At 49.3% G+C, this 26541-nt stretch overlaps 2 protein-coding genes and 1 pseudogene across 4 annotated transcripts in view; 2 read left to right on the top strand and 1 right to left on the bottom strand.

Annotated features, from left to right (window-relative positions):
• The window catches only part of IQCK (IQ motif containing K), an 86471-nt gene extending 64281 nt beyond the window's left edge, over positions 1-22190 (top strand). Inside the window, exon 8 of the mRNA XM_025046104.1 lies at positions 21224-22190. Within this exon, the coding sequence (XP_024901872.1) occupies positions 21224-21282 (59 nt within the window). The 3' untranslated portion in view covers positions 21283-22190. The remainder of the gene's footprint in view (positions 1-21223) is intronic.
• On the top strand, positions 10905-11023 carry LOC112479136 (annotated as a pseudogene).
• A 1399-nt stretch (positions 22191-23589) lies between the features above and the next one.
• GPRC5B (G protein-coupled receptor class C group 5 member B) overlaps positions 23590-26541 on the bottom strand; it is a 13498-nt gene continuing 10546 nt past the window's right edge. For all 3 annotated transcript variants that reach the window (XM_025046096.1, XM_006910927.3, XM_025046097.1), the window contains 2 exons: positions 26342-26454; positions 23590-25107 (listed from right to left, as the gene is read on the bottom strand). In XM_025046096.1, the coding sequence (XP_024901864.1) occupies positions 25063-25107; positions 26342-26454 (158 nt within the window). In that variant the 3' untranslated portion in view covers positions 23590-25062. The remainder of the gene's footprint in view (positions 25108-26341; positions 26455-26541) is intronic.

Below are 26541 nucleotides of genomic sequence, written 5' to 3' on the forward strand. Positions count from 1 at the left end.
ATATTTGTAGAAATGTGGTAATCAATTAGGGAGAAATTAAGAGACGGGGAGAAGTAAAGCCGCTGAATGCAGTAAGCAGGATACTTACTCTAAAGCTTACGCTCACTGGAGATTTCCCAGAGACAAAGCGGAGGGGGAATAGGGACCTTTACATAATTCACAGTGTTCACACACACCGAGGAGATAAGCCAGTCGTTCAGGAAGCACTGGGACCTTCTCAAATCCATAATGCAACGTGAATGGGAACCTCGGAAATGTTCCTATAACAAGTAGAAATAGGGCTCTGGGCTTCCTAGGAGCCACGACGATGAAGGAAATAGGATCATTACATATTTATTGTGTCCTCGAGATTTAAAAAGTTTCGTGGAAGCACACTTATTCCCGGAACTAAGATTTTTCTCTCATAAAGAGGACACTGTGACATAGTGAACGCCATCTTTTCTCTACATATAATAACAAGTTTCTTATAGCAACATTTGCTTCTGGAGAGAAAGATGAAAGCCTGGGATGAGGGTGCGGATGAGACAGAAACAGAAATTCCTTTCCCTGATTTTAAACCTGGAATTTTAAGTTTAGATCGTGATGACAAACCTTAAGTATTAGGATTGGGTTTTAACGATAGTCTCAACATAAGCACCTCGTCTTGGCCACACACGTGCTTGTGACCTTGGGCCGCTCCTGGAACTTAGTTTCTTAGAGCAGAGACGCGTGTCTGGAACTAAATTGTAGCTGTAATGTGTGCAGCGTAAAGCACGTGGCGGACACTGTGACATATGGAGCACATTGTTTCCACATGGTCCTCACACCTGCTCTCTCAGAATGAGGATCTAATCTCTGTTGCACAGACGAGGAAGCTGGGGCTGGGACGGTGCACGACTCACACAAGGTCACATAGCCAGTAGGGCCAGAAACCAGAGATCTGAACCCAGATCCGCCTGATGCCAGAGACCCTAAGACTGTCTCATGCCATGATGCCCAGTTACTGTAAGCCCGGTGCCCAATAGGGCATGTTGGCCCAGTAGGTAACAGGACCCCCAGGCTGGGCAGTAGGCAGCGTCTGACCGTGTTCCCGCCATGCACACTAACACTGAAATGACCACAGGCCACTGGAATGGGGGAAGTTTGGGGAAAGGGGAGGCCAAGTCCCCAGATGATGCGGCTGCAGCATCTCTAACCGTGATCCTGGGGGACATTTCCATCAGAGCAGGAAGCCAGGGGTAAGCGGACAAGGAGAGGACGTGCTTCTCTCCCTCCCAAACTCCCTTCCCACCTAAGATGGGGAGCAGGGAAGGGCTTCACCACCAAAGAGGGTGCCCAGGCACGGGGAGCACTCTGTCCTGTGGCTGAGGAGGTGGGTCCCGGCATGAGCTGTTACCCTCTGTGACTGATAAGCCTAATCTGTCACACAGTGCAAAAGGTCAGATCTCAGTGACCCGTTTTCCAGAGACTATTGGGTAAGTCAGCTCATAGAGTTTCTTTATCTATCAGTATATAAATATATACACGCACGTATATTTATAAACTCGCAACCGTATTATGTACAGTGTACTGTAACTTGCTTTTTTCTTCACTTGGCCATAGATCTTTGATATCTTTTCATATCAGTACATATAGATCTCTGTCTCATTGTTTTTTGTGGTTCCATAAAAATGATATACCTGTACCAGACTTTTTTTTATAGCCAATCCCTATGAATGGATATCTGTCTCGTATCAGGAACAATGCTCCCAGAAACATGTTTGGAGATATAGTTCTGCTCACTTATAGAAGTATTTCTATAGGATAAATTCCTAGACATAGAATTTCTGGGTCAAAGGCCATGAACATATGAAGCTCGGATAGTGACCACCATATTGCCATTTAAAAACGTCACATCAGTTTGTACTTAATGTCATAGACCAACTTGGGAACTTTGGGTGGGTGACATCATCTTTGTGCTTCATTTTCCCTGCTTGTGAAATGAGAGTGATTATGCCTCGGGAATAATTCTGAGTGAGGTCATTGCTTTCATAATATCACGGCTCTTTCAGAAGAAATACATCTGTAAAGATGAGGTGTCACTTTCATTTTAATTTTTTCTCTCGTCTCCCCTCAAACCTTAGTTCCTTCTCCATTTTAACAGGCAAAAGAAATTAAAATTTGATGAAAAGAAATCCAGTGATTTCACACCTTGCTATTACTTTCATCAGTTCTGGGTTTTTTTTAAGAACTCACCGGTGGGTGGGGACGTTTTTATAACATCAACTTTCCCACACATCTTTTCGTTTCAAATTCGCAGAAGTCTGCACAGCTACGATACACCTTCTGTTGAAATACTCTAGGATGCCCTGCTATTCTGCTGAAATTAAAAAGGAAAAGGAAAGATGCTTTCCGTTTTTAAATGGTCTTTCCCAAAAGTTCACATTTAAGTTTATGTAAATGGACGCGTCCGGCCTCCTCAACTTCACTCCTTCATCCGGTCGTCCAGCATCCTTTGCGGTTGCGTAGATGCAGAATGCTTTCGCAGGAGCTAGACAGAGCTACCAACTTCTGGAAGGCGCCGGAGCCCGACGGGATGGCGTTTCCCATTTCCCGACGGCGTGGAGTTGCGCAGGCCGCGTCACCTCGGTGACATTTCGCACGACAGTAACGTGGAAATACTAACATTAGCAACTAGCCCGTGGGGTTTTTGTGAGGGTGAAATGAATTCAGGAGTAATGCCTGAATCATCATCATTAGAGATCGATAAATGGAAGCTATTATTAGTAATATAAATGTTCGACAGACGGTTAACGCATGTGGTTAGTAAGAGTATTGGCTCTGGGCTCTGCCAGATCCGGAGTCCGGCCTCCTACCATCTGTGTGGCCGTGAGCGACTTGCTCTTCCTGTCAAGGCCCCGTTTTCTCCTCCGCTATCTGGGGATAATTAGGGTGTGTCGCAGAGGGCTCCTCTGAGGATTAAGTCAGATTAAACACCACGTGTGCTATTAAATTGCCCTCTGGCACAACGTGGATGGTCAATTTAAACTGGCGGCCGGTTTTGGTAATATTTTTTAAACTATCAAAAATAAAAAAAGTTTTTATTCCACGTAGTTTACATCGGTGGTTCTCGGTCTTTGCTGCAGATTGGTATCCCATGGGGGACATTTAGAAGGACGTGTCGGGCTAGAGGCCAGAGAAAGTGATTGCACGGGTTTATTCTTAGTGGAGAATGTGCTGTAACCACATCAGCAAAATCCTAAAGCTGTGGATTAGCCGCAGGATCCCGGTAATAGCTTCGGATTCAGAATCTTCCTTTGCGAGGCTCTTCTCACTCATGCAATTTCGTTTGGATTAAAATTCAAAGGCTCTGAGTTCCTGGCCCAACTCTGCAGTTTACCAGCTAGATGGGCCTTGCTTTCTCCTTTGAAAAACTGAAGGGGTGAACCAAGAAGTCTCTGTAAAAATGGCAAATCCGGGAGGCGTTGGTTTGCTGTAGGGCCTGCTGCTCATCCGGGCTGGGCACATCCACACGTTGGGGAACTCTGTGTCGTCTCGCTGGTAACTGGGTTTGGCGGTTTGGTCTCAAGACTCACAGTAAGAACAGTGGGTGGGGATCTTCCGGGCTTTTGTTGGGAGGCTGGGGGAGGTGGGAAGAGTTGAGGGCCGGAAAGCAACTGGGACGGTTTAGTTGTAGAACGGAAAAGAGCCAGTAGTAGACTGGGCGTTTGGCTATTTAAGAGAGTTTGGGAGAATATAGCAGTGATGTCGAAAGATTTTTGTCTGATGATGTCTTTGAAGAGTGAGAAGTATATGTTCTAGATTGAGAGCCTTTTCTATCACCACATTTGGGTCTGTCACACCCAGGGGGGACTCTTTCGAATGCACGTTGGAGCCAGGAGAGAGAGGGCGGTGGGCAGTCGCTCCCGCCATGTGGCGTCCCAGCCTGCAGGATAGTGTAGCCTGTACCCTTAGCTTCCAAATCTTGGTTGTCTGCAGAGATCCGTGGTCCTCATGACAGTTCTGATGTACTGAGTGTCCGCTACGTGCCGGACACCTTACGTGTATTATTTCCAATCCTCACAACAAATTGAATAAGTGTAAACTATTATTACCCCCATGGAGAGGTAACTGTGTCTCAGAGGTTAAGTCACTTGCCTTTGGTCACACGGCTGCTGAGCGGCAGAGCCGAGGATGTTTAGAACGCTCTGCGACATCATACTACCTGGCTGTCCTCACAACCTTTCCGTGAGCCCGCGAACAGTAGGCTGAGAGAAAGGTCTGGAATTCGTGCTCTCTGCAGGTGCACCAGAAGGTCCAAGCAGAAACGAACGCCACACCATAGCAAGGAAGGGAGGACTGACGCCTGCTGCCACGTGGAAGAACCTCGAAAGCATCATGCTAAGTGCAAGGAGCCAGACACATACTGTGATGCTATGTTTCCACTTACGCGAAAGGTCTAGAAAAGGAGATGAAATGTCGTAAAATTCATTGCGGTGATAGTTGCACCTGTCTGCGAATGTACTAAATACCATTGAAGTGTGTGCTTTCAATCGTACGGTGAATTCTATGGCATTAAAATTATATCTTGGTAAAGCTGTTACCAAAAGAAATAAAGACGAAGGCAGAGACCAGCTCACACGCGTTAGGATGGACACCATCAAAAAACGGATAATGCGTAGCGGCCAGAACATGGAGAGGTCGGAGCCCTCGTGCATTGTTGGTGGGAATGTCAAATGGTACAGGTAAAGGGATTCTTTCAAAAAAATTAAAAATGGAATTACCAAAGGACCCAGCAGTTCTACTCCGGGGTATATACACAAAAGAAAGCAGAGTGTCGACAGGATATTTGTACACACATGCTCACACCAACGTTGTTCGCGACAACCCAAAGATGGAAGTGCCCCAAGTGTCCATCACTTATGGATAGATAAGAAAAATGGGGTGTATCCACACACTGGCATGTCAAGCAGCCTGAAGAAAGAGGTTCTGAAACATGCTATAACATGGATGAACCTGGAGGACGCTGTGCTGAGTGAATAAACCAGTCACAAAAAGACAAATACTCTATGATTCCACTTACATGAGGTACCTAGAGGCATCAGATTCTTAGACACCAAGCAGAATAATGATCGCCAGCAGATAGGAGGAGAGGGGAATAGGGAGTTACTGTTTAACAGGCACAGAGTTTCAGTTTTACAAACTGTAAAGAGTTCTGGAGATGGACGGCGGTGATGGTCACACGGCAGTGTGACTGTGCTTAATGCCACTGGGCTACTGTGCATGAGGTACCTAGAGGCGTCAGATTCATAGACACCAAGCAGAATAATGATCGCCAGCGGATAGGAGGAGAGGGGAATAGGGAGTTACTGTTTAACAGGCACAGAGTTTCAGTTTTACAAACTGTAAAGAGTTCTGGAGATGGGCGGCGGTGATGGTCACACGGCAGTGTGACTGTGCTTAATGCCACTGGGCTACTGTACCCCTCAGATGGCTAAGATGGTAAATTTTGTGTTACGTGTATTGGACCACGATTTTAAAAATTGGGAAAAATTAATGAAGGCGCAGACCCCAAATTACCTCACGGCTTGCTCTCTCGTCTCCATCAGGCTCTGCTTAGTCTCGCCTCGTCAGCGAGTCCTCCCCGGTCCCTCTGCCCTGCTTGTCCCATCTAACGTGTTATCTGCAGGGGGATTCGAAAAGAATCGGCCACTTCCAGAGTTTTATTACAGCATGGCACATCTGGCAGGCATAGATCAAGAACTTGGTGTTGGTGCCACCTCTTCTTTGCAGCCGTGGAGAAATAAAGAAACACATGCTGGCTGCTTTTCACCCACGGCGATGATGAAGGATGGCTGGGTGCCAGGTTTCCTGTGTACGTTACCTCGGTCTACATATAGAGTATCAGTTACGTTGTAATTACTGTGTCACTTCCTTTCCAAATTACCTTTGACTACATAATATATTTAATAATATTAAATGTAGCCATCGATTCATTTTTAAGTGTTTATCTTTTGAATCGCTCGGGATTTTAATGGTTTATTTTACTGTCTGTGTGACTTCACTAGAACGTAAATTCTATGACAGCAGGGACCTTTTTCCTTCCTGTTTTGTTCGCTGCTCCATCCTCAGCACCTAGAACAGTGTCCAACATGTGGTGGTTGTTCAGGAAATAATTGTTGACCGAATGAACAAGTCTGAGTTACACAATTCCATTCCCAGATCATCCAGCTTAGTAAACACTCTATGGACAATCTAAAATAAACAGAATGTTTTCCAAGCAAACAAAGGAAAAACATATGCTGACGCATCACATATAAATGGACAAAGGCAAAAAAACCTACTAGAATATTACCCCAAAATGCTAATCGTGTTTATCTCGAAGTGGTAGTAATACAGGCAATTGATGGGTTGATTCATTTCTTCCTGTTTTGTTTTTTTCCTAAAATAGAAATGCGGGTGATAATTTTTCTTTTCTGATTATTGATATTTTCTAAAATAATAACAAAGCTCGTTCGCATCCGCTGTATGCATACCACGAGGCAAGCACGAAGCGCCGTTCCAGGCCCTTCCCTAGCAGTAACTCAGTCTTCACGGCAGCCCTTTGAGGTAGGTCTACTATGGTCTCCATTTTATAGATGAAGAAACTGGGGCACAGTGAGGTTGAACAAGGTACCTCGGGCCACACAGCGAGGAAGTAGCAGAACCAGGTGGCTCATAAGTCCTTCTTCCCCGCCTCATTACGCTGCGGTGCACGGATGTTATTTAGAGAGTTAAAATGCTCAGGAGAAACCTATTGGTGTCAGGTTTCATAAGCCATCCATCAGGATTCAACCTGATTAAATTGCTGGGGGCAGGCAGCGTTCGTTCCTTCGTGCACGTGAGCCTGCTTTCAAGGGCAGTGGTCCTTCCCGTCTAATTGTGCCGCCTTCTCTCTGAGCCAGTCCCATCCCGTTGACACATGGCATTCACCCTGAGGATCTAAATATAGGATCTGAGCAGCTAGAATGTCTTGCCAACTTCCAGATTCAGCTCTCATTAGTCTAGGAAAATGCTAAAGGTGTGGAGAGACAGAGGCTTGTTGTTAAGGACAGACTGGTTCCCTTTGACAATAATTTAACAATTGCACCCTTGTCGAAGTAATGCATTCTCATTATGAAAGTACAGAAAAGTATCGAGAGATAAAAAATAGGTTACCCACCGCACCGTCCCTGATAATACTTTGGTGTAGAGGAAAAATTGTTGAAAATGCCTTATTTTGTCTCATCCGAGTAAGAGGGTGGTAGACACTGAGTTGCCCTCATTTGCTTTAAGAGGTTTCGGAGTGACATTGCAAGCTGTGCAGAGTGAGCAGCTCATCATGGCAGAGAGAGTCCTGGGCTTGGTGTCCCAATATCTACATTCAGACGCTGCCGGGAAGCTTCCTAGCTGTGTGTCTTTGAGCAAGGCCCTTAACCTTCCCTCTTCTAACTGTAAAATGAAATGAACGATACTCCAAAAGCCCAACTGAGAAACAAGGTCATTTGAGTTCAGAACACTTGAGCTGATGCTCGCCCACAAGTTCTTACTGGCTTGGTGACCTTGAGCAAGTCACTTAACCTCTCCCTGTGCTTCAGCTCCTTCATCTGTACCGTGGAAACGACACGAGGACTCCCCTTACCGGATCCCAGCGGCACCGACGTGAGACAGTGCGTGTGACATCCTTAGTCCCATGCCTCACGCACATGGGCTGCCCAGTAATTATCAGTGACTACTCTAAACCATACAATTTTTGCATCGGGTTTTCCCCACTGTAGATGGTGAAGTCAGTTATTAGTGGGTTGCGACAAGCATTTAAAAATGAAACAGACTAGAGATAGAAAATGTCAGTATGTATTTCTTACAGTAAGGGAAGTACTAATTGTTGAAATTTTTGTTTCAAGTGTAGATGTCGCTGTTCTGTAAGTAATGTAAATTGTGTTTCCCACTGTAGTTGGCAGTTTAAAAAACTTGAAAACCACTGGATTAGATCAGATTATAAACCTGGATCCTATGATCTTAGATTTTAGCTGCATTTGCCAAAGCGGTATATCTTTGGCTTACAAAACCAAAGGAGCTCCAGGCAATAGCCATATTAAATGTACCTCAGCATCTTCTGTAAAGACGTTATTTGGAGTAAACTCTATTAAATCTTTTTATGAAAATAAATGCCCGTATGAGACACGTTATCTAACAAAAATGCTTCTTTGAAGAAATGGTTTGCTTTTTCTGTAACTTTCCCTTTTTGCCTTGTCTGCCAGGCACCTCAGAGTTCAACTCAAAACTCATTTATAGCGACTTACCGGCTCTTCTGGTTAGCATATCTAAATTTGCTATTTTCCTTTGGACTTGATTTTCTTTTTTCTTTTTTTATTAACTATATTTTGTTCTAGAATGATCTCGAATCCTATTAGGGAGGAAGCAGGATATAAACACATTCAGGAAGAAAACAGATGTTTGCCTTGTTTACGACAGAGAGGTGGCGAGTCTCGCGTGAGATAATGTATATGAAAGAACACGGAACCCTGGGAAGCCTGGCCCAGGAGGAGTTGTCATTGGGGTGCAGCCAACTCTTACAGATGTGCGAGTTCTATCAGCTTTGTAGAAGAGGAGAATACTTCTGGCATTTGTTTTACCAGAATTTAAAAAAATAACTTTCCTAACTGATTTTAAAAGTAATACTTGCCCTTTGTGGAAAATTGAACAACAACAACAAAAATAATAGGTAATTATAAGTGTCACCACCCAGGGATGTTATCTTTCTTTAAACAAAAAAGGAAGGAAGGAGGGAAGGAGGGAGGGAGGGAGAGGCTGACCAGTGGATCGGGAATCTGGCAGTTCTGGTTTTAGGACCGGGCGATGACTGGACAAGTTGTTTTCACTTCCTGATACTTTATTGAGATAAAATTCATATATCACATAATTCAAAGTATATAATTCAGTGGCTTTCAGTATATTCAGTTTTTCGCCATCATTACAATCAATCTGAGCACATTTTCATCCCCCCTGCCCCCGCCCCGCCAGAGAAACCCTGGTCCCTTTGGCCATAACTCCCCAAGGAGCCCCACTCCTCCCAGCCCAGACAACCCCTAATCTGCTTTCTGTCTCTGTAGATTCGCCTTTGGGACTAGTTTAGAGCACACTTAGTGTTTTCAAGGTTTATCCATGCCGTAGCATGTATCAATACTTCATTTCTTTTTATGGCTCGTGTTAGCTTGTGCCGCCATAGCAAAACACCAATGGCTGGGTGGCTTAAACAACAGACACTTATTTTCCCACAGTCCTGGAGGCCGGAAGTCCGAGCTTAGTGTGCGACACGGCCAGATTCTGGTGACAGCCCTCCTCCTGGCTCACAGAAGCTGCCTTCTAGCTGCATCCTCGCATAGTGCGGGGAGGTCTCTGGTGTCTCTTCCGCTTCTTTTAAGGGTACCGGTTCTATTGGATTAGGGCTCCGCCCTGTGACCTCAGGAACCTCAGTTACCTCCTGATAAAGGCCCCGTCTCCAGTACAGCACCTGAGGGCATTAGGGCTTCCCTGTCTGAATTTGAGGGGAGATAGATTTCCGTTCGTAACGTGGCTGAATAACGTCCCACTGTCTGGATATCGTATCGCATTCATTCATTCGTAGGCTGTGGACATTTGAGTCGTTTCCACTTTTTGGCTGTTATGAATAACGCTGCCGTGAACATTAGTGTACAGGTTTTGTGTGGACATGTTCTTCGTTTTTCTTAGCTATTTACCTAGAAATGTCTATCCAGGTCCTTTGCCCATTTTCGAAGTGGGTTGTTTGTATTGTCGAGTTTTAAGAGTTCTTTATAGATCCTAGATATTCGTCTCTTAGCAGATGTAAGATTCGCAGTTTTTTGGGGTCGTCTTTGCACTTGCTTGTTGTCGTTTGGAGCACGAGAATTTTTCATTGTGATGCTCTCCAGTTTATTTTTTTCTTTTGTTGCTTTGTGCTTCTGGCGTCGTATCACCAAGATTTGTTTTTTTTCCTAAGAGTTTTATGATTTTAGTGCTTTCATTTAGGTCTTTAACCCATAGCGAGTGAAAATTGTTATATGGTGTTGGGTAAGGGTCCAGCTCCATGCTTTTCACGGGGATATCCAGTTGTCCAGCAGCATTTGATGAAGAAACTATTCTCTCCCCATGGAATGGTCTTGGCACCCTTGTTGAAAAATCAATGGCCATCACTGAGAAGGTTGGTTTTGGACTTTCAATCCTCTTCCATTGGTCTATTTATCTCTCCCTATGCCAGTTCCATACTTGATTACTGTAGCTTTATAATACGTTTTTAAATCAGGAAGTTTGAGCCCTCCAACTTTATTCTCTCTTCCCCCCCCACCCCCCAAAAATAGTTTTGGCTATTCTGGGTCCTCTGAATTTTCAATTGTCATCTTTCTTGTCCATGTTTTTGAAATGCATCTCTATCTTTAACTTTACATAAGAGTTATTCCAACTCTTTTCACATCCTACTTTCTTCACCTAACTCTGTGTTATGAGCATATCCCCCTATATTATAAATTTATTTTACAGATAATTAGCTACATAATTTCGTTATTTTCCTACTGGACACTTCTAAGTTTCACCATTGTAAATATTGCTGCTGTGGCTGCCTTCATTCCTAAGAGAGTTTAATTTCATTTGTGCAACTACCGAAGATATTTTTACACATCGAAAACACTGACTTTGAATTCGAACTTTGAGATGATTTCCCTAAATGCGGTAGGACAGGCACAGGCAAACGAGGAGTTAAATCCCACACTCACAGCTTAGCAAAGTCACTAACCTTTCTGAGGCTCACTGTTCTCATCTGCAATATGGAGGTAAGAATACCTTCACAGAGCTGTTTCAAAGATTAAAGACAGGATAGGGGCATGTGGCCTAGCACACACCTGACACGTTGGTTACCTTAAAAAGCAGCAGAAGTCTACGGCCATGCCACCCTAACCAAGCCCGATCCCGTCTGATCTCGGAAGCTAAGCAGGGTCGGGCCTGGTTAGTGCTTGGATGGGAGACCACCTTGGAAGACCAGGTGCTGTAGGCGTAAAAAATAAAAAAATAAGGGATTGTCAGCTGACAAGGTCCTTGCAATCTGCGAGGTCAACCAAGGGTTGCCTCGCCTAAAAATAAAAAATAAAAAAAGCAGAAAATGAATAGTACTTATAATAATGCTTACTGTCACTTTTGTCGTTGTTGTTATCGTTGCTAGCTATTTTAAAAGTCGCAGAAGCACAAAAACGGAGCAGTGTTCCCATGAGGGGCGGGTCAGGTGACACTCGGGACTTCCTGGCCAGCCTGGGAGTCGCAGTCATACTGGCTTGACGTGAAAGGGTTCGTCCCATTAGCCAGAGTGAAGTGTCGCTGTCACGGGGAGGGAGCCACCGAAGCAGAGCCAGCCACAGGGAAGGCGCGAAGGAAGGTGGCAGGCCTTGGAGTTACCTTATCGTGTTGCTCGGTTCCCTTGTGGCCGCAGCAGGGGCTAAAAGGGCTTAGCCTGGGACACCGGGCAAACAGCGGTTAGAATCCAGACAAGAACCACCGGTTTTGTGCACCTGCTGCGTGCCGGGCACTCTTCTGTGGATTTCTGTGTGGGATCTCAGTTAGTATACTTAAGTAGCAAGGTTGCCTGCGTAGTGAGATCCACGAGGGACCCCGCTTCATAGGTGAAGAAACGGAAGCTTCGAGAGGGTCAGCGACCGGGCCAGGGCCGTGCTGGCAGTATGTGCCGGAGCCCGACCCAAGCACTTGCCTCTCTGATTCTGAAGTCTGGGCGTGCCCACGGAACTGGAGCAGCCTCTCTGTTGCTGGGAGAGAATTATGTCCGTTTGACAGCCCGGAGGCTGAGAGAGAAAGCGCTGGGGGCTGACAGAGAAGCTGGAGTTGGGTTTCTCTCATCGCTTTGACAAGGAGTGACTGAGCACCTGCTCTGGGCCCACGTGGGACCACACCTGCCAGGGGCTGGCATTCGACAGAGACCGTAAGCCATCACCTTTTGCTCTGCCGGAGACTCGACGTCTAGTGGGCAAGCCAGACACTGTTCCAGTAACCTCCAGAACACGTGATCACTAACTGCGATGAGCGCTCCGAAGAAGTCCAGGAGGACGCGAGAGACCGGATGGAAATTGGTGCCCCTCGGCTGAGGGCGGACGTGAGCGAGGGGCTAACTACGTGTGAGTGGCAGAGGGACCTGGCCCAGGACCGGAAGCGGGGCTGGAAGAAGGGCTGAGTGATGAAAGCTGGGTGCCAGGTGACGGCGGAGCCAGGAGAGAGCAGTGGCCTTGGGAGGCCTCCTTCAGGACTTTGGACTTGACCCTGAGGACGGCAGGGGTCTTTTAAGGGGCCGTCGCTGGGAGCGGCAGCATCGGATGGGCTTCGTAGCGAAGCGAGTGCGTCCGAAGCGGGGCGCGGCTCGGATGACCCGGTGGCAGTGGGCATGGACCGAAGTGGAGGGATGTGGGGGGGGGGAATGACAGATGACAGGAGCGATGCTTTCTAAGTGGCTTTGTCTGGAGATAGGTTTCTCGCCAAAGTCGGTGGTCGAATATATTCGCGTTTCCTTTTCGATACACCTTCCTAGTTTCCCACGAGGAGGAAGAGTCTGTGATCGAAACTCTTGGTCTGGTCCGTTCCTTCCCACCCCCTCCTCTTAATGTTTGGTGAGTTTGGTTTCTCAGTCCTTGGGTTTCTTGACCTGAGCCCCGTCTGCCTCGGATTCCGGACCAACCACCAAGATAATGAGTGAATCTTGGCCCAGTCTGTCAGCACCAAATGAAAGAATTTCTCCATGAGTTATTAACTTGTTACAGGAGCTGTTTAAAAAAAAACAAAAAAAACAAAAAAAAACTGGCGGATTTGTTTTCATTTTACTTACAGGCAATATTTAATATACAGAGCTGCTGCCGGTCTGAACTGGATGAGAGCTGCTTGTACCCCTAGTCCATCCAGAATGCCTGGAATATTTCTGCAGGCTCAGTCTTGGCGGCGGCAGCAGCTGGGAATGCAGAGATGGATAAAAAAGGCCTAAGACAGGGCTGACGGGGGTCGTCTGTGTTCGTTCACACCCCCGACTCGCCAGGCTGCGGAAGACAGAATTTCGAAAGACATCCTAGCTGAGCGGACGGTGGCTGTTTGCTGTGCTAAAAGTCCGCTCTCGATGCAGTTCAGCGAACTACGGCATGACCTGAGATGTAGAAGGAACATGCTAGTTGGTGTGTCACCCTGGCACTCTGTGGAGGGGAAGGTCTCGCTGTCCCCATATTCTGGAGGACAGAGCTGAGGCTGCACAGAGGTCAGGGGACTCGTGCAGGCGCCCAGTTGGTCAGTGACGGTAGGACTCAAAGCCAGATGGCTCTGGCTCCAGAAGATGTGCCCTTCGCCACCAAACTCTGCTCCCGTGGCCCTGTGGCCGGCTCTGCTTTGGTGGCTCCCTCCCCGTTCACTTTTCCTTATCCTCAAAACAAAACAAAGCAAAACAGAACAAGCCTTTTATTAACTATCCCCCCTTTCCAGGATTCCAGATCCTTTCCAGGGTCAAAACATCATACTCCCTGTGCTTCTGTGTCAATGTAACTGATGTTGTCCCTTCCGGCACCAAATGTTCCCATTTAAAATACTGCCTTCAAGGAGACTTCACTGCGTTGACTTTAGTAACGTTGTTAGGAGTCAACGACAGAAAGCCGTGGCTATTGCACATCTAGGACTGTTGCATTCACCCCAGTGCCTGTGGCTTCCACGTCGGCTCAGCTGTCCTCAGAATAACGCGACACCCCAACATCAGGAAAGGGGGGTCATCTCGCCAGACCGCGACGTTTATCCCCAAACGTCAGCATTGCTTTCTTGTCGGAGAGGAATTCTTCCGTGATTTGTTTGTTCTTCCAGTGAGGGGACATGCAGGGTTTTTTTTTCATATTTTTTCTGATATTCTCCAAAATTTCTATACCGATTATGTATTGCTTTTATAATGGAGAAATAATCTTATTTGGAAAATTCAGTCCAGTAAAACAGAAAAGAAGACAACTCTTGCTAGTCCATGTTATACACTCTCCTGCCTTCCTAACTGGAAAGTGTAGAACATGACTCCGTTGGAACATTCTGGGTCGCGATCAGGGACCCCAGTTCTTCCTCTCTGTGTTGCTGTGACATGACGGTTAAGGCCATGGGTTCTGAACTTAGACCAGGCGTGCCCTTTACTTATTTAGCTCTGTGACCTTGGGCAAGCCGCTTAGCATCTCTGAGCTGTAATTTCTCTGTTAATAAAATGGAAATGCTGGCACCTCCCTCCAGAGTGGCTGGGGGAATGAAATGAGATGCTAAATGAACATAATGTCCAGCGTTCGGTAAATGAAAATTTTCTCATTAATTATGTGATATTTTAATAAAGCAAGTGAGCAGACCACGGGGACCGCTGTGGCGGCCGAGACTCTCTGCCCTGGATCTGAATTAAAGGTCCTCGGATCTTCATGCCTGCTGTTCCCTTCCTCCCCATTTTTCCAATTTTATTTTATTTTATTTTTTGTCCTTGAGGTAAAACGTCCATACAGTAGGGTCTACAGCTCAGTGAATTTCTATCTAAGGACACAGCACATTACCACCACCTGGATCAAGACAAAGAATGCGTCCAGCCCCGCTGTGGGCTCCCTCACCCCCCTGCCCAGTCAGCAGCCCCGACCCTGAGGCAAACTCTGTGTTGACTTCACCATAGACTAGTTTTGCTTATTCTCAACTTTCATATGAATGGAAAACAGGATGGACCCCTTTGTGCCTGGCTTCTTTGCTAAGCATTATGTCTGAGAGAGTCAACGAGATGGTTGATGGTAGCCGCAGCTGGCTCTTTGTCATTGCTTCGTAGTATTCTTTTGTATAAATATTCTCACAATTTGTATATCCATTCACTTATTGATGGACACTTGGGTTGTATCCAGTTTTTGGCTATTATGAAAAATAGCGCTATTATGAACATTCTTGGACATCTTTTTTGGTGGATGTACATACTTCAGTTGCAGATTGCCCAGGAATGGGATCAAGAGGGTCCGAGGACAAAGAAATATTTAATTTTAGAAGATACCGCCAAATCTTTTCTAAAGTGTTTGCACCATTTCACATTCCCCCCAGGGACACGTGAGCATTCCAGTCTCTCTGCGTCCTCGCCAACACTTAGTAGGATGAGTCTTTTTCATTTTAACCACCCCGGTGGGTATGTAGTGGCTGTCTCATCATGGCTGTCATTTCCTTGACGTCTAATGACGTCACCCACGTTGTTATGCTCGATTCCAAAGTCTGCCCTTCCGTTAGCAGGCAGCCTGAGGGGGGAACATTCCTCTAGCAATTCTCCAGAAACTTTTCCCAGCAGATATTTTATTATTATTTTCGGAACGGTCACTTCTAGGAAGGCAACTTCCCCTTTGGGCGCTCTCTCTCTAGGGCTTCCCAGCGCTGGTCTGCGGTACCGAGAGGTCGGCTCTTCCAGAAGCCCTGCTTCTGCCTGGCCCCGTAACCCCATTTCTTATCCTCCCTGCCATTCCCGTCTTCGGTCCCTGACTGATGGCATCGGTATCGTGTACGCCTTGATTTCCTGACAGTCTTTTTTTTTTTTTAATCTGTCCGATCTATTTTCTGATAATTCGTTCAGAAAGTAAATTTTTCCCAATCGCATAACAATACATGTCCACCGTAGACATTTGGGAAAAAACAACTCACCCATTTCCTTTCAATGGTTTTATCCATGTTTAATTTTAGTCTTTTTTAAAAAAATTCTTAGTCGAGATGCTGGACCATAACTTAGTTGAGGCAATGACTGTAATTTTACGGGGAATGGATGTCATTTTGTACAGGGCAGTCCCATTTAAAGGATGTACTGTGAAGACCTCGCCCAGGAATGAATGTCCTATAGGGATCACTTGTTCTCAAAAAAAAAAAAAAAAAAAAATTTAGAAAGGCAAGAGAGAAAGAGAGGGCAGAGATGACTGAATAAAAAATCCGGTTTCTGCCTTACCTTCAGAGACAGCATCACGGTTGGCTTCCAACAGCAACAGGCAGAAGCCTCGGTCCCCTGAACTGTCCCTGTCCCCCTTGGAGACATTCACTTGGAGATTCAGATTTCAATGTTCATATTTATATCGTTAAAATTAACAAGAAATATGCCCACAGTGTATTTCCCCCTTGACATTTCTCCCCGTTCCTTCAAACTTTGCAAAAGTGTCAACGTTTTTAATGGCCGCCTCATATTTTACCAAGTTCGTCAGGGATCAGATACCTAATCATTCCCTGGTTGGGGGCATGTAGACGGTCCCCAGGCTGTGTACGTGATAAACGGCCCACCTCTGTCTGCACGCAGCGTCGCGTGCCTTTCCACCGTACAGATCTCCATCTGCCAGGTGCGGGAGAGCTGTGAGACCTTGACCCTGGTGAGGTTGAAAGCGTGAATGCGGAGCCGGACAGCCCACGGGGACCTCGGGCGAGTCGCACAGCCTGTCTGTGCCTCGGTCTCCTCGTCTGTAAGACCAGGGGGAATGACAGACATCGCCTGCCTCCCTGTCACTTCCTATATGTAAAGGGCTCGGTGAGCACCCCGAAAGCGTTTGCTCTTATTTCCCTAGAAGCAGAGTAACTGGGTGCTAATTGGATTTTTAAAAATTAACATTTTAAGGCTCCTTATATATAAATTGCTGCCTTGAGAGTGTGAACCGGTCTCGTCTTTGTAGCTCAGGACCCAGCGCTGTTTGGGGCCCGCAGCTGTGTGATGGATGAACATGGCAGCGATCTCTCTCTGCGGTGCCTGAGCGTCTCTTGGTTCTTACAGTGCCATTTATCTTTCCGCCTCTAGGGTGTGAGTTCCCTGAGGTCAAAGACTTTGCCCTAAAAATAATAATTGCTAATCTTTATTGAGTGCTTAGCTCTGGGTCATGCTGGGTGCCGAGCGCTTTGCAAGCCTCATCTCGTTGGCCCGTCCCAGCGACCTGAGGAGTCAGGGCCATTGTCAGACCCCCGCCTCGGGAAACAGACACGCGTGATGGCGGAATGATACAGATCCCTTTCTCACACTTGCCACCTCAAACGACCAGGCAGAGCTCAGAGGGGTTGAGGTCGGGGGTGTGGGATGCCGACCCCCAGGCCTCACTCCTGGAGATTCGGATTCTAGAGGTCAGGGGCGGAGGCCCAGGAAGCCGCATTTTTGTGCCAGGTGATTTTTTTTTTTATGCCGAGCGACAGCGGAAGAATGGCTGGACGACCCGGTTGTCCCTGAGTTTCCTCCCCCGTGTCGAGGCTCCGGCAGCCCCGCTGACCCCGGAGTCCCCGCTCCGTCGCTGACCGGAGCAGGAGAGGCCGAGGGGGGCGCGGAGGGGACGCAGCGAGTCTCGTTAGCATGCGAGGCCTTTCTTGTCACATCGCCTTTCATCGAAGCTGAAGGGCTGGCGCATCTCCCCGGGATTTTCCACTCCCTCGGCTCTTCCGGAACTGGCTGCCAGCTGGCCTGCCAAGGGGACGAGGACAGCACAGGGGCCGGAGGCATCTGCCTGACGGTGTTGGAAGCCAACCACGATGCTGTCCCTGAGCGAGGGCGCGAACCCCGTTCCCTCAGTCCTTCCTGCCTGCTGCTCCCTAACGTTCGACTGGGCAGCGTTCGCCAATGGGAAAGAGCGCGGGGCTGCCGTTCGACTGTGCAGGGCTCCGTTCTGCCAAGGAGCAAAAGCGCTGAGGAGACTTCGTCTGCGTCTTCATTTCTAACAAAGTCACCCTCGCGCCTGCTTCCCACGGTCACAGACGCGTAGGTTATAGATAAAACCGAAGGACGGAATGAGCTCTGTCATGTTTGCGTCACCCCCTCCCGCCCCCATCGCTTTGAACTCAGCGGCTCCTCTGGGTGGTCACTTCTGTATCTCGAACAGATAGCTGAGAAGCGAGACATCATCTGCTGGTTTCCAGCCGGGACACAGGGGGATTCGCTCATTTGCCGCCCCTCCCCACCCTCCCAAAGCGGCTAAACTGCTCTTTTCTGTCCCTTTATTGGTTGACTTGGTAATTTCACGTGCTATACGACCATACTACTAGCTTTTTCCCTAACCTTGTTGCGTGTGCGCGTGCGCGTGAGGTGACACATACATACAGTAGTGACTATAAAACACATACATACAGTAGTGACTATAAAACGCACAGAACTACGAGGCAGACACTCAGGCCACCACCATCTCCATTAAGGACATGGAGTGCCGTCGACGCTTCGAAAGCTCCCGCTCCCCCATGAAGCCACTTATCCTAACTTTTGTGATAATTGTTCTTTTTTTTTTTTTGTCCCTTTGGACGTATCCCTCAACGCTTAGATTTGCTATAAATAGAGTCACACAGTAGGTATCGGCCTGCGCTGCGCACCTTCCCTTCAGCCTCGGTAAGCTGATCTAAGTTGACGTGCGGGGCTGTGGTTCATCCGTGTTGGCTGCCGTGGACTCGCTGTTCAAGCAGACCGTGCTTTATTTATCCGGCCAGCTGTTGATGGACATTTGGCGTGTTTCCCATTTTCTGCTGTCACAAACATCCCGATGCACGTCTCCCAGTACACGCGTGCAAGGGTTTGATGGTTAAATTTTGATAGTTATTAAACAGGGCGCAGACACAGGAGTGGAATCCCTGCCTTGCAGGGGGCGTGCACCCTCAGGGTCCCCCGGTAACGCAGTGCGCTTGTGCGGACAGTTCCCGCCCCCAGAGTCTGGCTTGATGGGCTAGGATGGGGCTGGGCACTGGCACCGGGCGCATCCAGAGCCCCCAGGGGATTCCATCCGGAGGCTCCACATCCACTGTTACTTCCAGTCCATCAAGTCTAGGTAGCATCTTGACTCTCTGGTCTGAAGGAGTATCCCTAGTAGCCTTTCCATTCTCCTCCCTAAAGATTTCTGTGCCATGATCTGAAAGGAATAGATAATAAGGGCTTTTTTCCCAGGTGAGGGCAAAGTGTAGGTAGGGGCTGGATAAGAGAGCCTCTCGAGGGGTGGACAGGAACTGGTTAACTTACTGGGACAAAGGCATGCAGGTGAGTTCTTCCTTCAGGCAGGGGCCGGTGACTAGAACACCCAAAGGCTGGGAATCCTCCTGGAAGCCGGTCTTTCCTTCCTCCACGCCGGCAGGCCCCGGCGTCTCTGTCTGTCTGTCTGCCAGCACTAGGTCAGAGAGGATGTCATTCTAATGGCTTAAATGTCGAGACACTCATACTCCTCTGAATTGATCTGAGGGTCTTTCCAGTCCTGTTTCTTTAAAGGGACACTAACCACGTTTGTGTTTCTCAGCCCTGGCTGAAGTTAGCAACACCTGGGCACTTTGAATATGCTGATGCCCAGACCCATTACAGCCGAATGTCTGGGCCGAGACACTAACTGCTTCAGAAGCTGCCCAGGTGATCCGTCAATGCAGCCACGGTGGAGAACCTGCAGTCAGGGGGTCTCAATCCGTAACTGGCGCACACACACGTGGGCTCCACTCGCAGCTTCTGGTTCTGTAGGTCTGGGATCTGGCCTCCGGACTCGCATTTCTAACAGGTTCCCAGTGATGTAAATGTTGGTGGAGCCCCCGCCACACCTGGAAAGCCACCTTGCGCCTGAGGTCTCCCTGCGCGCTGTCCCAGGAGCCGGCGCAGCTGTGGGCCGAGCTGCTCGTGATCTGGGTGTGTGCGCATCTTTCCAGCCCTGTATTATGCTCGCTTATGTTGTCGGGCTGGGAGCTCGAAATTGGCCATGGAATTGGCAAATGCTACCAGTGAGGACCCCGCCGCCCCCAGTCAGTTGCCGAATACCCACATCCTGGACGGCAGCATGGGTCAGCAGGGTGTCGGGAGAGCACCCACCAATGTGGCATGCCTTCCGCGATGACAGATCACTCACTGTCACCATCTCTAGGGCTTCACCGTGATCGCCCGTATAGCTCCCATGTTTATGGAACAAAAAAGGTACACACCTTAAAAAGCTTTTTTTTTTTTAATTTCCCATGACCACGGGCTCCAAGTGTTAAAAATACTTTTCTGGGTTGAGTTATTAATATGATTACTAGTACTTCACAAAGCCAAATAAATACTGCATCGTAAATTTTGATAGTTATTGAACAGAGGAGACTCGGGGGGTGCCAGCATTTCGGATTGCCTCTTTATTTGGCACCTGGGGATTTTTACACACTAGGCAATGCCAGGATGGGGAGAGGTAGAAAAGGGGGACCGATAGAAACCCCATAACTAAACAGCCCACGCATGGCCGCTGAAGATTCGGAAATTGACTTCTATTTGAATGAACCACGTCCAGGAGCCCGTGGGCAGTGTTTCTATAGCCCGAGTTTGAAATTGCTGGGCGAGCCTGTGCTGCGGGAAGCCGTCAGCCCACTCACGTTGGGAAGCGACTGTACTGTGTGTGCCGGTCCCCACACCTCACCGTGACCGTGCTCGGGTCTGGCCAGTGCGTACCCTGTCACTGGGAGGTCAGGACCAGGCCCAGGCTCTGCCGAAACCTCTGCCCCGCTGGGTACCAGCCTGCAGCATCCTTCCTGCTGGGAACATTGCTGTCCACAAATACCCAGAGCTGTGACCTTGCTCGCGATAACCCTTCAGGCATTAACATCCCAGCAGGCACTTGGACACTGGAAGCAAAGATATTTAAAAACAACAACAGCAACAAGGGGCTCTTTCCAAAAGGACCCCTCCCCCCAACCCAGTCGCAGGGTTTCCGTATTTTGAGGGAGCTTTTGGCTATTGGGACAGTTTCCCTTACGGACAGGGCCATGATCTGTGTTCAGCTCACTTTCCTGTTTGGCTGACTCAGGAAATCACCCAGATCTCATTCTGGTCCAGACCGTGAAAGACTAGAAGATTCTCTTCTGACCCGGTACTGACCCCAGTGTTCTCCGGAGCTTTTCATTTTGCGTGTGTGGGGGGAACAGGGTGAGCGGTGACAGACCACACTGAGTCGAGAGCCTGGAATCTGTCATCATCTTCAGCAGATCTTCCTTCCTTCAGTGCCCTGACCTGCAAAGCACAGTCTTACCTCCCTCTGAACGGAGAACGGCCTTGACCGCTACAGGAGGTGGTTTGGGAACTTCAGTTGCTGTCCTCGGAGCACAAAGGCCCCGTGTTCTTCCCGGCGGGTCCGTGGGGCCAAACCTGTAGCGGCTCGGTGGGTCTGGGTACAGCCAGCCTCTCCACACTTCAGAGTGTGTGAGGACGAGTCTGTCTCGCTGTGCAACTCAATCCTGACTGCCTCTTTTCCTTCCTTTGCAGTGAAATGCAGAATGGAAGACGAGGAGGCCGCGGCTGTGGCTAAGGCTCCCGCACTCTAACCACTGTCGGTGCCTTTCCGAGATTCAGGACAGATGTCCAAATGACGCTTCCTCTGCTGCTTTTTTATCGAAGACTAGGTTTGCTACATCTGAACCCAGAAGCTTCTCCACATAAGAAGATCAGATTTGTTGCAAACATGCTTTAGGATACCCAGATTCGGGGCTTCGGCCACCGCTTTCGCCAGCACCTCAGGAGCATTCTTCTCGCCAACCGCCATTGAAAAAATGGACAAGAGAGGTTAACACGTCCCGGCTACCAGTTTCCCACTTTGGGCCACCTTTGCGAAGAGCCATATTGAAATTTCCGTCCCCCAAACTCTGCAGTGAGTTTGAAGCTTATCTGGTGAGTGCTCTCTCTCCATTAGGACCTTACTGCCTGAGATCACTTCCGAAGGAGGCTGGCCCTTATCTTTCCCAGCTCACCCGGCCAGATGAGACATTTACACCCAGACGACAACAGAGGAGTTCTGTTGTCTAGGCCCCAAAGTATCATAGCAAGTTCTTCGTTTTCTGGGTAGGCTGGCCGACTACCCTCCTTGTTCTGGGGGTTGCCATTAAGCAAGATTCTCCCATTCAAAGAGCCACAAGCTTAACCTCCAGGCGGATCCGCAAGCCTGGCGTTCCTATTGGTTGGACGAGCTACCACGAGTCTTCAGTCAATAGTAAAGCCTTTATTTTTGTGTTATGAACAGCATTTTGAAAATAAAACCTATCTGCCCATGCTTTACAACCTTTTCAATATGTAATATTTATACACAGTCATTTCTGGTACACAATGATTGTCTCGAAATTTCTTGTAACGTTATTTTTTTTTCTTCTAAGTATGCAACAGTCAGCCAGGGGAAGATAAAGGTACATTATAAAACACACATTAATACATTTAATAAATATATATCATCTATCAAAAACGAGCCTTAGCTCTTTAATCAATTAATAAAAAGCACCTGCTGAGAACTCCTGTAAGCTGGTATTATCGGTGCTTCACTGGATTATAAAAGCCACAATGCGCCCTTTCCGTTTGGGATTCAACGCAGCATTGGCCAGCCTGGCAGGCCACCCCCGTCCACGCTTGTTCCGTGCACCCTGACCGGGATCCCCAGCTTTCCACACCAGAACCGGAAACCCTGGAGGCACCAAGCACTTCCCAGCCTGTCTGTGAGTTCTCTGAGCTGGCCCCCTCACTCCCACCCTCTGTCCTCAGGGGAGAAATCCCGCATAGAATGACCATGTTCCATTAAAAGGGGGGACGAGAGTGGCTGTTATAGTCCCAAGGCGATTTTAGTAACCGGACATGGAACGATTTGTGCTTACAGTGAGGCATTTGGATCACAGATGTCTCCTTCTAGGCCATTTTCTCTAACAAGTCTCAGTCACATAAACAGATCTTTAAACAGAGGCGCCGTTAATTTTATATTTAAACTTTGCTCCTGGGGGCAGCTGGCCGCCAGGCTCCTGGCAAAGACGTCTCTTTGTACCCTTCGGGTAAAGTCATTAGAAAAATAAGTTCTCTCCCCCTGGCCTCCCCGCCCGCGCCCCCCATCGGGAGGGCATTCAGCCCACTCTCGTGATCTTAAAGCCAAAAGGAAACAGAACGCGAACACAATGACGTTTCAGAGACGTGAAAGGAAAGGCGGGATAACAAGGTCTCAGGTGGGTTCCCCGTGGCTCGAAGCCGGTGCCGTTTCCACGGTGGCGAGACGTGACTTTCCACTCGTAGCCGTCTATGCCGGGCTCACCTGACACGCCTGGACCACCGAGCGCTTAGAAAACAGTCGTGTGAACTGCTCCCTCCTGCAAGGGGGGCTCTCGCAGACCGCGTCACACAGGCGGGGTCAGGGGGCGCCGAAGGACCCCAGGGAGCAGGGTTGGGCGACCACGTCCTGGCACAATAACGTGTAAGGCAGTCGGTTTTCACCGGCCTGGGCCCAGGTGTTCGCCGACTTCTGCGGTTTGAGAATTCGGGGTCTGCACGCACCCGCCCGCCCCTCGCCCCCACCCCGGGGGCTCGCCTCCTTCCCTCCGCCCCCTCCCCAGTCCGCAGAGTTTCCAAGCCACCCGAGGATGCTCCCCGCACAGCGGGCTGGAATCTGACTCTCTAGAAGCAAGCACATGCTCTGGGCAGGGGCGGGCGGCTGCCCGGTGCCATGCTCCCCCTCCCCCAAGCGCGGTGACAGGAAATGCACTAGCAGGACAAAACCCCGAAAGAGGGCCACGCAGGGCTGGCCGGATCGGCCTTGGTTACCCCAGCGCTCTGCAGGGGCAGGGGTGGGTGGGTGGGTGAGGACAGGACACAGCAGAGACTAGGGCCTCGAGAAAAATCAGAAGGTTTATTAAAACATACTCAGCTCAGACATATCGGCTTATGAAGAGGTCAGTTCCCCCCCTCAAAAAAAACTAACCTTTTTCATTTTATTGAAAGGTTAAAGGCTTATGGGTTGTTTTAATAGACACAAGCGATGCAGTGATTAGAGTGTGTGCAGAAGGCCCCACCCTCGTGTGCGCGCTCCGGGCCGCCAGGTTAAGACCCTTGGCTTTGAGTCGTCGCTAGCGGTTATGCTGGCCAAACAGCGCAGAGAACATGGGGCTGGGGATGGCCGAGATGTTCGACATGCCACAGAACCAAGGAATGACTTGCTGAGGACAGATGGAAACCATGACAGAAAAACAATGGGCTTTGAAGAGGACCGTTTCCATGGAACTTGCAGAAAACCAAGTCAAAAATGTCCCCCAACCCTGTGGAAGCAGCAGGGGAAACGTGGGTGCTCCCCCCCACCCCCCCCACCCTGGGGCTCTCACTACATCGGGGGGCCACCGCTCCATCTCAGAGGGCACCCCGGGACGCCATGCCACGTGACATCATCTCAGAAGACCGTCTGGGGTGCCTCCTTCTGGCCTGCCAGCCCAGGGGGTCGGCCCCACTGGAGCTTTCGAAATGAACGTGGGGCTCGGATTGGGAGAGGGCGTTGGAGGGGGCGCTGCTGAGTGCGGGGAGCAGGAGAGAGGATCACGGGAGGGGAGCTGCCCCGAGCCACAGGGTTGCTATGGCAACACCAGGGCGGGAGGCTGGCTTACATTCCTGCCACCGATGCCAGAGCAAGAGGCCCACAGAAGGCCACCGCTTTCTAAACGTGACGGTCACTTCGACTTGCAGACAGCACCCCGTTTTTGGCACATGTCAGCATCCCTCCAACCACTACTGGTTGGAGAGCTCACCCCAGGATTCGACTGGGCCTCTCCTTGGATTCGCACCCACAACCTCCTGAAACTGCTCCTGACTCCCCCCCACCCCACCATGTGCAGGTCCCCACTGGCCCTCCTCAATGAAATGGGCACCTCCAGGAGGCCCCCCCGGGGCGATGCTGTGGGGGACCGCCCTGTGCCACTAACACCCACCAGCCTGGCCCATCGGCTGTGCACTGGCTTCCGTTCTACCCTCAGGGGTGACTCAGGCTTCCCCGCTACCTTTTCGAGTGAGCCTAATACTATTTGCAATTAGCTTTGCTTTAGTTTGCAGGGATTGAGGTTGGTTTGGTATGTGCGTGTGTGTGTGCGCACGTGTGTGTGTGTGTGCGTGTGTGGCGAGGGGGAGGGGAGGGCAGTCGGTGTTAGCTTTTCTGTTCAGCAGTGTTCACATTTACACGAAACCGCCTCGTCTGGGATCTCCAGACCTCCCGGCTGTGAGGCGGCCTCGTTAGGCTGCGGTTAGTGCTTTCCCCCTCAAGAAAGACACAGCCAGGGACTAAAATCGGTCAGAGTCTTACTCTCTGGAACTTAAGTCTTTCACCAGAGGTGTCTTCCAGTGTAACTTGGCGGAGCAGTTGGGATCTAGAAACAAGGATAACACACTGAGAACTCGGTGCTTTGCAAAGTCCGCGTCAGACACCAACGTGTTAACAGCGCGCTGAAGACCAGCTCCCTGGCTTTTTCTACATGGGCCGAAGGGTTCCCAGGAAAAGCAGCAGCCACGGTGTGTCACGCTGCTCCGTCCTCGGGAGGGCCGGCTCCCCTTTTCTGTAACCATGCACCCCAGACACAGGTGTTTCCTTACCCAGAAACCTACACTTTCTAAGTCCAGGGGCTTTCATGCCTTGAAGGGACCAGAGGGGCTTAAGAGATAGGGCTTCCTGCTAACCGTGTGTACTGTAACACACAGGCGCTGATTGCCCCTGAGTCAGGCTTTTCTTGGCACCCAACAATCGAACGGTCCCGCGGATGGCAGGGGGTCTTGAGAATGCAAATCTGTGAGTCCTTTTGTCTTTGAGACCGTCCCAAACCCGTGCAGACCAATGGCCGGCAGGCCATTCACCAAGGCCAGAAGAACCAGAGTTCCCTCCGAGAGCCAAGACCATCCCTGACTTAACATCAGAAACAAAAGCAGCCCAGGTCGAGTTAGGGAACTAACTGCACATGAGAGAAAAGATGGGAACCCGAGGGTCACACGCAAGCCGGCTCATGCGTGGTTTCTGGAAGAAGCACAGAGCTATGTTTGGAAAATTAAACGTGGGAATGAGAGTGTGTCTGGACCGCTGGAGAAATCAAATGATGTCATTCCACGCAGGCAAACATAAACAGTGACGATTCTGCTGAAGGTCTGTTTGGCATCAGATAGTAAACCTGCTTTTGAGTTCGAGGCAGAGAAATGATCATCGCCTCCACTTCTTAAGTTAAGGAGTAGGGGAGGGGTACCCGATATCTGTCTGGGACAGAGATGGGAGAGGCTGAAGGGGGCCTAAACTAGGCTGGATGTCGGCAAACTCCGCCAGGGCTTCCTAATTCTGGCCTTTTCCTAAAAGTCACCTCCCAGGGAGAGAGTGGAGGTGGCTTCTGTGCCATGAAAGCAGAGAATTCTCTGGGTGGAGGAGCCACAAGAGACAGGGGCTCTTGCAAACGAATCTACAGGTGGTGCACTAGGCACGGGCGGATCTGCGCCTGGAGCAAGGGGCCGGAAGCCTCGCATGCATGCAGCTGCAGGGGTGTCGACGCGAGCCGCTGTCTGTGGGTCCCCCCCTCACCGACCACTCTTTGGCTTCCCGCCAGAACATCACCTCTGGATACTTACGGTCCCGCCGTTGAGCACGACGGCCATCTCGGTCGGCTGATACACGTTGCTTCTAAACGGAGCGTTGGGCCTGTTTCCCAAGCTGCCATTACGAAATCCTGCTGTCCGCAGGGCTGAGGGAGGGAAAAGCAACAGAGAAACACCAAAAAGAATTTAAAAAAAAAAGACACACATTTGTTTTCTTCTCCTGCATCAACACC

The sequence above is a fragment of the Pteropus alecto genome, unplaced genomic scaffold, assembly GCF_000325575.1.
Source record: "Pteropus alecto unplaced genomic scaffold, ASM32557v1 scaffold34, whole genome shotgun sequence".
Lineage (NCBI taxonomy): Eukaryota > Metazoa > Chordata > Mammalia > Chiroptera > Pteropodidae > Pteropus > Pteropus alecto.